The following is a 15,181-nucleotide window of genomic DNA, read 5'->3' on the forward strand; positions in this document are numbered from 1 at the left end:
CACTGTAATAATGCAAATTCATTGTTGTTTGGAAGTTGGAATGCTTCCAAATCCTCTCTGTTGTGAGATGCCCGCACAAAGCTGTTGTAGGTCATTACTTTTTTTCAAGGCATGCCTGTCATTACGTCTCTGTGTAAATAACTGACACACTTCTGACAATTGGGATCAGCAGTGTGTCCCAGCATAACTGGGGATGCATGTACATAAACTGCATCATTGATTACATCAATAGATAGTTGCAGCCCTACTTTCTAGTGAGAAAAATGTTGTCTTTAGTTAGAGGCAATTTTGAGGCTGAGGAGTGATAGCTTCACCACGACGTGCAATGAAAATGAAACTGTGACATCTGACGAGCAGATTCTTATCAGTTTATCCAAATTAACATATATGCCGAATTTGACAGAATTCTTCTTCACTGAAAAAAAAAAGAATATCTTGCCTCATTCACCTCAGATAGTTGTAACAGCTGTATTCCAAATCCAGACAACTGATACCTCAACATCTACAACTTCGAGTCTTGCATGCATGAAATGTATGCATAATGCATATGCAGTCTGTTGCACTGGTCATGCATTTTTCAGACTAATGCATCTCAATTATCACGCCATTGCATGCACCAGCCTTACTCCTATTCTCATAATGGACCTTAAATGAAAGTTAAGGTGCCTCAGTTTAAATATGTGAGGACATGAACCAGACTCTCTGTGGTTGGTCTAGTGCAAAAAAAAAACAAAGAAAATAAACAAAAAAAAACCTTTTAAATCAAGCTGGTTGAAAGATTTTAAATTTTAATATGCAAAATAAAAAAAAATCTGTCTGGCACAGAGGTTGCACTAGACTTTTTCGTTGTCTGTCATTTTGACTGACAGGATCATAAAAATCCCGTCATAATATATTTTTACCTGTCACTTTAATTTTTTAAAATGATAATAATGACATATTCAATAGCATTTAATTTTCATTAAATTTTCATTAACTTTAAGTACTTTTTCAGAATGGTATTGACTTTAAATGGCAAAAACAACAACAACAACAACAACAACAAAAATGGACCATTGACTGTATATCGGACCGGGACTGCTAGCGCTAACAGCTCTTAGATGGCACCATAGGGTTGAAGTGCTTCGGGGGTATGCAAACCTTTTTTTTTTTTTTTTTTTTTGCACAATTTCCACAAAACTCCGTTTTTATCAAGGCTTCCATCAGGTATCTTTTTAAAATAAAATTTGCCTTCCATCAGTCCTAGCAACGATTCCTCCATTTTGGTAAATATTTGGTTAACGCGACCCCTGGTCTGACACCTACTATCTACTATTAGCTATTTTTTGTGTATAGATGGGTCAGATTCGGTAGCTATCCATTATCAAAGCAATTACTGCAGTCAAGAAACATTCATGACAATGTAATCAGTCAGAAATATCAGAAAATCTTCAAGGCTTCAGTTTCACCAATGTAAAATATTTTCTTTGTAAGAAAAAAATTAGGTTGTATACAATGCTTAAATATCCCTTTTCCTCAGCTGATTCAACCAATTTAGTTCTATATGCCCTTAAGGAATAAATATGTTTGGCTTAACTGAACACAAGCTGCAAAAGTCAGACGACAAGCGGAAATCTTGAATTAAATTGTTACGTGAGCTCAGATTTTTACCTTACTCTGAATAAGATAATCAGTTTAGGGTGTGTTTGTTCTTTCCATCAAATGTAATATATCCATAAACATCTTACACAAATACAGCATCAAACATAAGAGACAAAGATAAAGTGAAACACCTCTCTTTTTGTAACAGTTTTATTTCATCAGCTCTGCTGTGCTGTCAGTGTAGTAATTATATCTTGCCTTGGGGCTAATATGAGGCAGGCATGGGTTAATGTGTTGTGAAGGCAAAGGAAAGTTTTCCACAGTAGTTATACACCTAGGCTTTGCTTTGAAAGGGGTTCCTATTCATCTGCTGTGATGAGACACAGTCCACTTATTCATACAACAATGTGCACCTATTCGGAAGAAATTTGACTTTGTCTGCCTATCAGCTTTCAGTTGGCAGCGGTGACTGATTTCCTCCAGATACAATATAAAGCCATCATTTGAATCGCAGGTGGTCTCACACTAACCGCCCCATCAAGAGAAAATGAAGAGTTCACAGCAACCCCGACAAGACAATTATGTGCTGCCATTGCTTTTGACATTCACTCTATAGTCACAAAAGGACAACATATATTTATGGCACCAACATTACAACCTGTTTTAATAGTTAGTTTGTTCCAGCATCAGAGCTGAGTCTTTCCCCTGGACCTGGTGACGTTTGTATTTATAGTCTTTAATTTATTAAGAAAAACATTCACAGAATTTTTACATTACTCTGTATCTTTAAAAAAAAAAAAATCACTGTAGGGGTGAATAAGAACTTTTGATCACTGATCTGTGCCTAATTTCATGACATTTTTATTACTGCACTAAATGGGAAACTTCAATTAGCATAAGTCTTGTGCATGAGTTGTTAAACATGACTAATGTTTTACAACTACTCGTACGGACACTTTAAATCGCCATCTTCCTCCTATACAGTAATGAAATGGTAAATATAATGTGTATGGCTGAGAGGTTTGTGTCCACAGCACGGAGGAGCTGCTCATAAAAATCATATGTGCAGTATTTCAGGTATGAGGGCTGCTATGTCTATGAATAACATAGTCCATGGGCTGTTTCTCCAAGCTGCAATATTATTTTCATTAAAAATTACACAAACATTTATCTTTATCCATTTATTCTTCCATATTATTTCAAATTACCGAAACCCAATTCCACCTTTTTTTTTTCTTGAGAAGTTGGAATTTCTGATTCCCAGCATAGCATGGTTATTGACCTGTAAACAACTAAATACCCCCTGCATGTCAAGTTATGTGCACCCATTCGACCTGCCAGTAAGGAGCAGTATGTGCTGTCATTTTTCACACTATCCCACACACATAGAGGTTCCCCAACCAACCAGCTGAAATCAAGAATGTGATTCTAAGTCAGCTTCCCACATGTGAACTCACACCATTTAAAATGTTGGAAGAAAAACGAAGTTAGTTTTGTCACTACTGACAAAACTGAGTCTCTCTGAAGGTGGTGGGTGAGAACTCTGCCTCTGAGTCACCGGTGTTTAGCATTCAAGTTTCCGAGTCCATCTAGACATTGTCCAGCCTCCATGAATGGCACAGTGTCAGTTAATTTTTTTGTTTAAAATAGCAAAACTCAGTATTTCTTTGTGTCATACTGTTGGTAAGTGCAGTGTAGATCTATTCAGGCATAAACAGAGAAAGGGCTCACTTGATAATATGTTTAAAATTTAAAGCATTTTCTGAAGGTTGATAAGTACACAAGTCCACACTTCATCACCTCAACACACCACATTTAAGCCGCTCAAAAACTGCATAGGGAAAGCCTAGTACTGATTTCATTATTTTAATTTTAAAGCTTGATTGTGCACTTGTTTTGTTAAAATTGCAGCCTGCATGAAAACCTAAGACAAGAAATGTTTGAACACCAAGGACCCTGTGGAAACATCTCAGTCCTGTATTTGTTTCGTATTAAAGTTATGAGTCATGGGACTAATAGAAGAAAATGCAATTAAAAACAAATAAACACATGTCAAGCATGAAATTTACACTAAATAATTAGTTGTTAAGCTGTTTTGCATGACTTACCTTCCCCATATGGCTTTGGTGGTTTGACAGTCTCTGTGATGCTGAATGTGGATTTGGTGGTGGTCTTGGACTCTGTTGTGGTCACCAAAGTGAACGTCCTTTGGGAGAGCCTGGTTGTAGTGCTAGTGGTTGTGGCCACTGTGGTAGTGGAGGCCCGGGTGGACAGTGTGACATTGGGTTCCGGTTTGCCGTCCTCGTCTATGCTATCTGTCCCTGTGGGTCCCCAGTCAATAAATCCAGCCACCGTTGTAGTCCGGCCCTCCTGAGACTTGTCATAGCTGTCCCATTTGAGCTGCCTCTTGGCTCTAATATACAACCTCCCGCTTGATAAAGCTGCTGGAGCTTCTGCTTTTACAGCCAAAGGATCACTTGTCTCTATTTGAGAGTATCTCAGCCGGCACTCCTTACACGCTGCTTGTCCTTTATGTGCTGGCTTTCGGTGCCTTTGACCTTTGACTTTTGGCCCTAACCCTGCCCTGTTGTCTTGGGGTGGAGGGACAGGGCTGAGGAGCCGGCGGGCCAACGGGCTCACTGTTCTCCACTGAAGTTTGTTGGGCGTTTCCCAGAGGGGCTGCAAGCGAGGCCGTGAGTAAAGCACCGATTTAGGCGTGAGTTTGATACCCAGACCTTGACTGAGGGGGCTGCACACTGAAAAGTCCAGGGTGAGGTGAGTCATGGCCAGCAGGATCCACACTCTGTGCCCCACACAGCTGCCTGGCCTCCAAGCAGACAGACTGCTGAAAAAAGAAAGAGTAAATGAGAGACACCTCTTTAAATCAAACAATAAATAAGAGTTAGCTTTACTGCATATGAATTTGCACTGTATTCATCTTTTGTTTGCACAATTAACAAAGTATTACTCCTTAAATATCCACTTAATTAAGCTGTGATAATAATTAGCTTCGTGAAGCACCTCTTGATTTACAGTATAAAGGGCAGACACAAAGTAAATGTTGCTCATGGACATAAGAAAGATTATAGGTTTGCATTATTTGCTCTCAACTGTCAAAAGCAGTGAGGATTTATCCTTGATGTTACAGATTCATATCATTCTGGGGATGATTACAGCAACACACAAGGTCGGGCCTGGTTTAGCTGATCATCATATTCTGTATTATCTCCCGCAGACACAAAGTCATCTGATTCCCAAAGGGCAATTTGATTATGCAGAGCAATGATCAGGGAGGTAACATACGACACAAGGAGGAGACACAGTATGACAAGTATATCACCATTCACCACTATGGTTATTTCATAAATGTGTTCAGTGCCACTGACTGTTCTAAAATGTTCTGAAATAAACCTTAATTTTGCTCATTAACAAGATGGCAAGGTGACAGAGAGGCTGCTCTTTCAGGCCGGGACCCTGCTGTGGACAAATTTTACAGAGAACCTTCACTGGCCCCTGGGACAAAGCTACACATTGATTCCTTAGGGAGAAAGCTCATTATGGGCTATCTTTCATCTCTATTGTCCTTGGCCAATTTAATCCCACACAGAGGACTCGTTTTGGAAGCATCACAGAGGTGATGAAAGATGGAAAAGTGTGAATGGGTTCATCGACCCTCTAAGGCAACAGAAAGGCATCACATAATCATCAAGTTATGTTTTAACAAGTTTCTAACCACCACCTAGTTACAATGTAGGGATGTCTGACTGAGACAAACTGGACTGCTAAAACAAATGTGATATACTTTTCGAACAAGACATGACACGTACTGCTGTGGCCCTTCCTAAAACATCTGTCTGAATCCTTGTATGCTCTGTTTTCTAATCAGCAACCAAAGTCATTTTTGCTAGTGAAAATGCATCATAGACACAGTTTTTCTTTAGCTTTTTTGTTGTTTTGTTTTCAAGAAAAAACGCGATTTTATTACCCTCCATCTTTCATTCTGAAGGTGTGAAGGATCAGCACACCACTGATAAATAATTTAGAATGGCATTTTAATTGAGCAGTAAATGATGACTGATGTGGTCGTGAAAGAGCCGTGACAAGGTCAGTGCAATATTGACAGTTGAAAATATGGGAAATAATTTGTCTTGTGACCTCAGACTGAGATCCTGGAACTTGCTTAAACAGCAAACTGGAGGTGACTCAGATTTTATAGTCTCCAGGCCAAATGGATGCAGTTTCTAATAAGGAAATGGGTTGTTGCTCGTCTCAGTAATATTATTTTACAGCAGGATCAATGGAACTGTACAGGTTTAATGACCATGTTTGTGAAACACCTTGCTTTTAACCCTGCTAACACAGCCACAACAATGTTACACCGTTCAGAGGAGCCTGCAAGAGCAGCCTGAGGGCACACGGCATCAAGAGGCAACAGAAGTGACTACTATCAGTGTTAGATAAGTGAATAGAAAGGCAGTTCAGTGACACTGAAATCAAGTGGGGTGCTGATTTTTGAGAAGAAAGAGGTAACTACGCAGCTGAATCCATTACTTCTCTTATTTTCAACAGAACTTTTTCAAACAAAACGCCCCCATAAATGTTCCTAACAGTGAGCAGTGAAGTGGCAGCCCTTAATGCCATGACTACCATAAAAGATGAAAGATGCTAAAACTGCTGGCCTGCACAGAGCATGCTCAGTGATGACTGACTTCTTATAAAGCTATGTTATGCAGTGAATGGATGGAATGAACAACAGCTGCTCCTTCTTAACACTAAACATTAGTTTTATAAAGTTCAACCCACCAAGCTGTTCTCCATTCAAGCATTGTGTCTTTCGAGTTTGATCTGTATTGCTCTGTATGTCACCTACACTGTATTAATTGAGCCAACAGGGGTTTTTATACCCCCCCCAAAGATGTTTTCTTCATCAGGCCATTGAGGTTGACCAGTCAGAATAAATCAAAAAGGGGCGACGGCCTCGTTAACTTACTGTTTTCACAGGAAACGTGTTAATATACAGAACAGACAGCACTCCACTAGCCATTTCATGGACACTTGGAGTGACATACAGTATATTTTTAATTTGTTTATGAATGTCCATAAATATTGTTACTTCTAATGTAAGTCAGTGCAGTGCAAAATGTATTTCTGTAAAATTACTGCAAAATGAATTAATTTGGATTTTCTACATAAGAATACCCTGTCTTGATCTTGGTGCTTTGAATACATACACGTCCAGTCACAACAGCACATGCTCCTGATAAAGATAAGACAAATTAATACAAGATAATCCTTTATTGATCCTCTAATGGGGAAAAGTGCAGCGTTACAGCAGCAGAGGGAATATTACAGCAACACACCCGCAAGTCATATTTGCTAAGAACCACCGTTTTATGATTTAAGAAGAACTAATACACTTTGACATGCCCCATAATAAAAAAAAAACATTTGGACGAATACTGCACAGATGGTGCAATAACTGCAGTATTCACAGCCTGAACATACCAGCTTGTTTTCTGGTGGGATTTTGTGTCTGGTGTCCTATTTTATGAGCACATGCTCCATCATACTGTTATTACTAACTTCGGAATATAGGTAAGCCTTAACAATATGGCAGGAAATCCCTTTAGTGGAGCTCATGACGTCTGCTGATTCTAAGCTTGTACTCAGCCCAAGCCTTATCATCCTGAAGTATTGTGATTCTACATGCAGTTGTAAAATCATTTTAGCTGAAAAACAGAAAAAAAAATGGTACGTTGGTGTATGACAACCTTACGCATATGTTTACTGGAGTGCTGGGAAAAGTTAAAGCTGACTGTAAACTACTCTGTGTGTAATAATTGGCAAGTTTTCAGTAGCCCTACAGGCTGCTTTCACATCCTGGATCTCAGTATGCTGAGACCATCCTAGACCCAGACATACAGGGAATGAAATGATTCTGTGAAGTTGTGGAGTGAGCCGTTAATTAGCGTGTCTGTTGGCCTGGAGGACTCGGGTTTGAAGGTCAGCTAAAGACTTGCTGGAATGATGATTTTAAGCAAGGCTTGACAGACAGCTGATGAAAGAGGCACATTGGGCTTCTCCTCACAGATGCATCTTGCAAAGCCAAATCTAACATCCATACAGCACGTACACACTCCAGGACACTCAATCAAATGACACACATAAAGCCCAATACGTTGTGTATATGTCACGTATATGACATGTTTCCTGTTATCTCATATTCTCTCTTGCACTTTTTCTTCCATAATGCCTGTCAACTGGTCAGTACTACCACATAGCCAGAAGAGATTGCCTATATGGTACACACATGTAAGTGCGATCACAACCTCTGCTGTTGTTCATCAAATCCAAACTATGTAGGATTACAACAGAGAACCAGTGATGTAACTGTATATGTAAGATGTGATATTTCAGAGCAATACATCTGGATTATGCTTCTCAGTCCAAACACAATAAAGCACTGGTGGAAGGTTCACCAAGCCTGACTCCTCTCTCTCCTCTGTGCCAGTTTAAGCTGTACTATATTCAGTAAATCTACTTCCAACTTATTCTGCAGCTTCTTACAAATGCCACTGTCAGGGGGGTTGGGATTAGTCCTTGACAGGCACTCTGAATTAAACATGATCTTTACGCTTGAGAACCACAGTCCACAGCAAATAATCAGGGATTCCCACTTTATCAAAATATCGTTGGCATGTGATTTAAGCTTTGATTTATACAGCTAAATCTTAGAGTTAGCAAATGAGTTCGCAACATGCCAATGGCCAAAAAGCCTTTATAAAATGAACAGAGGAAAAAGTACATGAAAAATCTGTGAAAGTCAAGCTGAAGACTTTGGTGGCAAAGTTAAAGCATATGACATTTTTCTGATTTCCTGGCGTTATCCTCTTCACAACCCATGCTATACGGCTGTGCAAACAGGAAAACATTACACTGAGTAATCCACTGAATACAGTACTTAAAACCATTTACCTGGCCTTGAAACTGGAAGCCTCGCATAACCAATATAATACCATCAAAAGACCAAAATGAATGAAGAGTGGCCTTTGAAGTCTGTCAAAAAGATTCACGGCATAATCCTCAATCAAATGCTTGAGCAAACCGTGAGAGCGGTTAATAAAAAAGGCCATTCATACAGACTGTTATGCCTTGAAGATACAGGTAGCTTTGTATAAGAGGGTGTTGTCCATATCCAATATGCCAGGTTGTTGATATGTGAAGTGGTCTACTGTGGTGTGCACAATTGTGTGAAGGCTGGGGTTTCATCTTATTATTTTTCATTCTTTCATAATCTGTGAATTCAGCCAGAGTAGCATTTGTTTATTTTTTTGTTTTTTTTGCTCTCAGCAGCACAATGACTAAGGCATGAAATAATTGCATTTTCTTCCCTCTTTTGCATACACTACATAGCCTTAGCTGAGGCGTTTCACATGGATATGATGAGGCAGACTTTAATTTGACAGCAAAATTGTGTGGGTGTGCAAATTGAACGTATGTGAATGTTAGATTAGTCATGGTGTAATCACACTCTTATGCACTCCCAACACTGATACTCTGCAGAACAAACACTAATAATTGCTTAGAATAAATCAAGACACTCCCCTCAAACCTGGATGCTATGAAAATCCTTTGATGACCTAAACCTTATTCATAACTCTACTAATAGTTTACAGTCAACACTGCCTTCTGTAGATCACTTTGTACTGACACAACTGCATATGACTCGTGTGTACAGTCATGTGTATGAAATCAGCCAAGATATGATGCAGAGTGGGCTAAATGCACAAATGGTAATTCAAGCAGCAACACATGCACGGGCATCACTGTTGAGTGCACTGCATAGACCTATATTAATGACATTTGTATTTAATTATTTATAAATGACAGTTGATCATGACCCCCCCCCCCCCAACAGCTGCTGTAGTTTACACAAGGCTGATGTTAGTTAAACCAGCTCAGCTAAACTATCAGTTCAGTTATTTTGACTGGGCATTTAAAGCTCAAATGTGAAGCCAGCCATATTGGGATCTCAGTTTTACCATCCTGAGTCACACTGTTCAGTACTTTGGGCTGTTTAGCTGCCTCCTCCTCCTGCAGGTTCACAGAGCCTGCAGAGCTTTTTGGAAAATAAGTCAGAAACATGAAGGTAGCCCACGGAATGAATTTGCAAAGTGCAAAGTGCATAAATTAGACAGAAGACAACTACTATTGATGAAGGTTCATGAAGCATCTGGAATATCCTATGTTCAATATGGTTTCTGAACACACCTTGTCTTGTGTCATAAACAGTAACTGGTAATGAGTGTGGAACTATGGGGCTACAGTGGTTTTGTAAAAGCATGGGAGGTTGAGCCAATGTTTTGCAGCATAGCTGTACATCCAGCTAATCAGGTCTCTCTGGACCCTAGAAAGAGTTGTACATTCTAACTGCTGCTATACACACATCCCAAGTGTAATACTTCAGCAGACCCGTCACTCATTCGCCTCCCCATACAAAGACTGATTTCTCAGAATTGTTTCAAGGTGGGTTACCTACCTCCCTGTAAAGTAAGAGTATAGAGTCGGCGGGCTACAAAAATAACTGCCATTTCTAACTTGGCCACTGTTGTAGTAAGAATAGCCTGGGCTGTATGTGGCCCCTGAACTAAAATGAGTTTGACACCCCTGCCATATGGCTTTATGGTAAAATGTTCAACTTTACAGTTGAAATAAAAACATTTACAGCTGGGTGGAAAAACAGTGTTGGTATCTATAGTTAATTTATCCAATTCTGCTAACTGTACTGGGGTAAATACTATATAATTCATCTGTTTAAATGTGCATAATTAAAGGAGTTGCCACTTGGAATGATAGGTGGGTAGCTAGAGATCTGCTTTATACAATAGGTGTTCAGTGAAATGTACCAGGAGGGTCAGGAGATGCCAAGAAGAGTTACAATTTTAGAGAGGGTGCCCTTGTAACACAGAAGTTGGAAATAAAACAACATTACATGAACTGTTGGTTAAATAGTTCATAGAATAAACATAAAATAACCACCATGACCCAATTGTACAATCAAATGTGTAATCAAACAGAAGCTTTCACGGCCAGTTGCCACTATTTTATCCCAGCGAAGACCAACGTCATCATAACCTAAAGGCTTGTAACATGTCAAGCATCTTGACGAAGGCAAGCAGTACCCAAAGGCTGATGATTCTCCTCTTCCCCCAGAAAAGATCAAAGTAGCTGAGGGCTGTGTAGGCTATTATGTGCAGCCATTCTGCAAACCATGGGACCCAGATAAGCAAAGAAACAGAGGGCATGATACTGTCTCTGTGAATGAGGTCAACTTTAAAGGCTCCTCTGATGCCTTTTTAAACTGCTTCACAGTGCCTCAATATTTTACTAATCATAAGAAGTCAAGCTTAACAGAAAGTGGCAAAACTGTTAAGAATACATTAAAGCATGGTTACACACAGAGACTATTTAAAAAGTCTAAGAGTCCAATTTCTTCTGTATAGTGTGTGTAAACTAATGTCATGAGAGTACAAGGGCCTGATGAAGGTTTATATGACCCTTTGAACTCATCCTTTGCTCCACGTTAGACTCTGTAGAACAAAACAATTATCTCTGCAGCTAATCAGATATTGTGCCTAATTATTATCTCTGCATTATATCTCTGGCCCACTTCTCACGTCATCATCACACTGTGATCACTTGTGCGAAGTAGGTCTTAATTAGAACTTGTTGTGAGTTTGCAGAAGTGAGGCCTCAGCAGATGGGCTTCCCACCTGAGGGAGGTGGAAAAGGCATGCTTTTTTCAATCCTCTCAACCTGTGTCCCCAGGCTGCCATCAACAGATATTTTATCAGTATGGTCTCAGCAGCCCAACCACAGAGTACACATAATGTTCTAGCCAACATAGTCATTGAAAGGTGCCTTGTTGAAGGTGTGTCCACCTCTGCTGCAAAGCTGGGTGCAATGGCAGACACACTACTGACTACTGCCAGGCAGGATTAAGACTGAATCAGTAATTCTTTTTTTTTTTTTTTTTTTTGAGTTCATTTTTTATTTTTAATTCTCAGTGAGGGTTTTCCTCCTCTGGGTAAGGTGCTGTTATTCAGCCTTGTGTTAATAATTTCAGAGTACAACATGTAACCAGTGTTTTTATTCAGGATAGCACTTGCAATTGACAGAGTATTTACTCGCTGAACTCTGGTATCCATGTCTCTACCCACACGCTTCTAAAAACGGCTTTTGGAAGAAAAAAAAAAAAAAAAAAGAGATCCGCTGGGGAACAGCTTCACCAGCTACAGTTCACAAAGTTTCAAGCTGAAGTGGGAGGTTTTCTCTGGTGAGTCCAAACGGGCACAGCAAGAGGTTAAAATGACACTTTGTGAGAATATGCTGGACTACATCCCAACAATATATTTGTAAATGCACACTGTGGTACTGCCCACAGCTGACTTATTTAGACTGAATAAAGTACACAATGTGACAAATACATGTACATTAAATAATAATCCACTATTTCACTTGTGATGTTCAAGTTCACTAGCTCGTACTATGGCTCCCGAAAACCTGTGTGAATCAAGTTGGTAGTATTGAATGACAATCTCCTACTAACACTTTGCAGAACAGCAATCCCATTGCACAGTTTACAAATTGCTGCCTGACTAACTTCATTTATTTTCACACAGCAGGCATGTTTAGTCACATGATTTTGGCTCCTCTTCTGCTTTTTTGGGCAGCTTTGACGCAAGTCAACAAAGAGGAAGAAGACATTTTGATGCTAGAGGGACGATGTTTTGGTTGATCGCAGCAATAAAATAAATAACTACAAATGATCGGGCTTGCCCGACACCTGATACCAATTTGATTGGGTCATTTTACAAATGCCTGGATCAGCCCCAATACCAATCTCCTGGTACCGATTCAGACATCCTTGTCAAGTATTGTAAATACAATTTTTGAATATTGGCATTTTTCATACCAATCTACACCGATAACTCATATATGCAAAGGAAATCATGATATCTTTATAAAATCTCACAATACTATTCAGACCCTTCATTCAATAAGTTGGAGAAGCACCTTTGTTAATTACTGCGGCCTCAAGTCTTCTTGGGTAAATCTCTACTTCCAACTAGATCCTGTTAAGCTTCGTCAGATGCTATGGTAAGCATCAGTGAACTGCTATTTTTAGGTCTTTTCACACATTCTGAGGGTTTTAAGGTGAAGAATTGTCTTGTTATTGTTACCATTGTCTTATTATGCTTTTGGTTGCTGATTAGAAGTACCTCCACTAGCTGGATGGTACCATGATGCTACCCTCACCATGTTTGACTTGACAGATTATAAGCAGTGCCTGGTGTTTGTCAAATATAGTCCTGTGAGTTTTGCCCACAGAGTTCAGTTTTTGACTGATCAGACAAGAGATTTCTTCTCTTATGCTCTCACAGCCCTTTAATGCAGTTTGACAAACTCCAAGTGGGTTGTCATGTGACTTGCAGCGCTACCATAAAGACCTGATCAACAGAGACATGGTGAGATAGCTGTCCTTTCAGCAGTTTCTCCCATCTCTGCAGAGGACTTCTAAACAGTTACTCTACTCTGCTACAGTGCCTGTTCAGTTCCTGGTCATCTCCCTGACCATGGCTCTTCTCTGGCTGTTACTCAGTTTGGCTTTACCACCAACACTACAAAGAGTCCTGATGGTTCTGGACTACTTCCATTTCACAATTATGCAGGCCAATGTGCTCCCAGGTGAAATATAAGCTTTCCCAAAGCTTATAAACACTCTTCTTGTAATATGCCTCACAATGTTTCATCCAAGTTGTTTCTTCAGGTCTTCAGTAAATGACTAGAGGGGTTCCAAATAAAACACTAAATTTTGGGACATCAGATGTTCCAAATAAATACCTAAACTCCCCCACAAGTCATTTAGAACTGAAGAAGCTATTGGATGAAGCATCTTCAAGAAAACTCAACAACTCCAGTTTCAGAGACACAGAGAGATTTCAGTTTTTGACTTTTAATAGTTTTCTAAAGTATGGAGTGTGGAGTGGTGTGAAAACATGCCAAATTGATTAATTAATTAAAATGTGAAGAAAGAAGCTGTCATGGTTTGTCTAGTTTCCTGGGTTTCTGTTTATTGTATTTTGTTAACTTCTTGGTTTTTCTGTCACGGTTTTTTAAGGGGAGGTAGGACCCAAATGCAGGACTTAGACGACTGAGGCAGGAGTGGGCAAAAAAATTAATTTAATTAAACAAAAAGGAAACAAGACCAAACAGAAAGCCAAAAAAACAAAACAAAAACAAAACCTTCAAAAAGACAAAACTGTAACATAACAACACCAGAGCTAGGAAACACAGGGAAACAGTAGAAAACAGTAGAAAAAAAACAAAAAACAGTATGACGCGACCGGGAACAAAGGGGAAGGCAGGGCTATATATACACACACGAGGAACAGAGGGGTGACGAGACACAGGTGACACAAATCAAGACAACACAAGGAGAAACCAATGGCCTAATCAAAAGGGGGGAAACACAGGGAGTAACACAACAGGAAATCCAGAACTTAACAAAATGAAACAGGAAACTGGAAAACATGAAACATGAACGAAACTCAAAACATGAACACAGGAATCAAACCAGAACCATGACAGTAAATTGAGGAGGGGGTACTGTCATAGTCTTGTTTCCTTTTTGTTGAATTAAATTCAGTTTTTGCCCACTCCTGCCTCAGTCGTCTAAGTCCTGCATTTGGGTCCTACCTCCCCTTAAAAAACCGTGACAGAAGCAATGTTTATATGTTGTCAGTATGGGATCAATATTTCTCCCTTACCAACTGAGTTGTCTAAACCAGGCCAGATTATACACCATTATGCAAAATTAAAAAAAAAATACTCCTGTTTAGTTAAAGCATGGATGTGATCAACTGACAAACAAACTGGCAAGGTTCAGTAAGGTCAGTGAACATAATTTCTAATTTTGACAATTTTTACAGTTTTCTTTGTAAAATGCATGGTAGATGAGGGTGCTTCACCAACTGTAGTTCTTAACTAAGGGTTATATATTTTATGCCTGCTTTACAAAGTCTACTTGCTAACACAAATTTTTGTAAAAGCATAATTTTGTTATCTGTTTAACGAGTGCTGTAGCGATGCTACAATTCTACTTTGACATTTATTTTAACAAATATCTAGACACACATTTTGCCAGTGGCCATGTTGAACACTTTCTTTGAGAAAGAAAACCCTTTAAAGAACACCCTATAAAGGAACCTCTCCACCTGTGATGTACAGTATGTTGTGTTAAACTGTTGTATCAAAACCTCTTCAGCCTCTAGGCATAACCAAAGACTTTAATATATTCTACTGTAGGTTTCAGCACAATAAATATTTCTTAGTCATAATTTCCAGGCTGTGGACTGTGAAGTTTTTGTTTGTTTGTTTGTTTGTTTGACATTATATATAACAAATAAAACAAGACTGATTCATGGCTACTTAAGCAACGTAATAATTAAAAAAAAAATCCCACTTGATATCTGTCTAGTATCGGTCAGTATATTAATATTTTATGTTTATCAGGCATCTTTTCTGAGTAACACCATAG

At 39.2% G+C, this 15,181-nt stretch overlaps 1 protein-coding gene across 1 annotated transcript in view; it reads right to left on the reverse strand.

Annotated features, from left to right (window-relative positions):
* ajap1 (adherens junctions associated protein 1) overlaps positions 1-15,181 on the reverse strand; it is a gene marked incomplete at both ends in the record, with an annotated part of 44,214 nt that overhangs the window by 12,593 nt on the left and 16,440 nt on the right. Inside the window, one exon of the mRNA XM_084553780.1 lies at positions 3,690-4,426. Within this exon, the coding sequence (XP_084409906.1) occupies positions 3,690-4,426 (737 nt within the window). The remainder of the gene's footprint in view (positions 1-3,689; positions 4,427-15,181) is intronic.

The sequence above is a fragment of the Chelon labrosus genome (genome assembly GCF_963514085.1).
Source record: "Chelon labrosus genome assembly, chromosome: 10".
Taxonomy (NCBI): domain Eukaryota; kingdom Metazoa; phylum Chordata; class Actinopteri; order Mugiliformes; family Mugilidae; genus Chelon; species Chelon labrosus.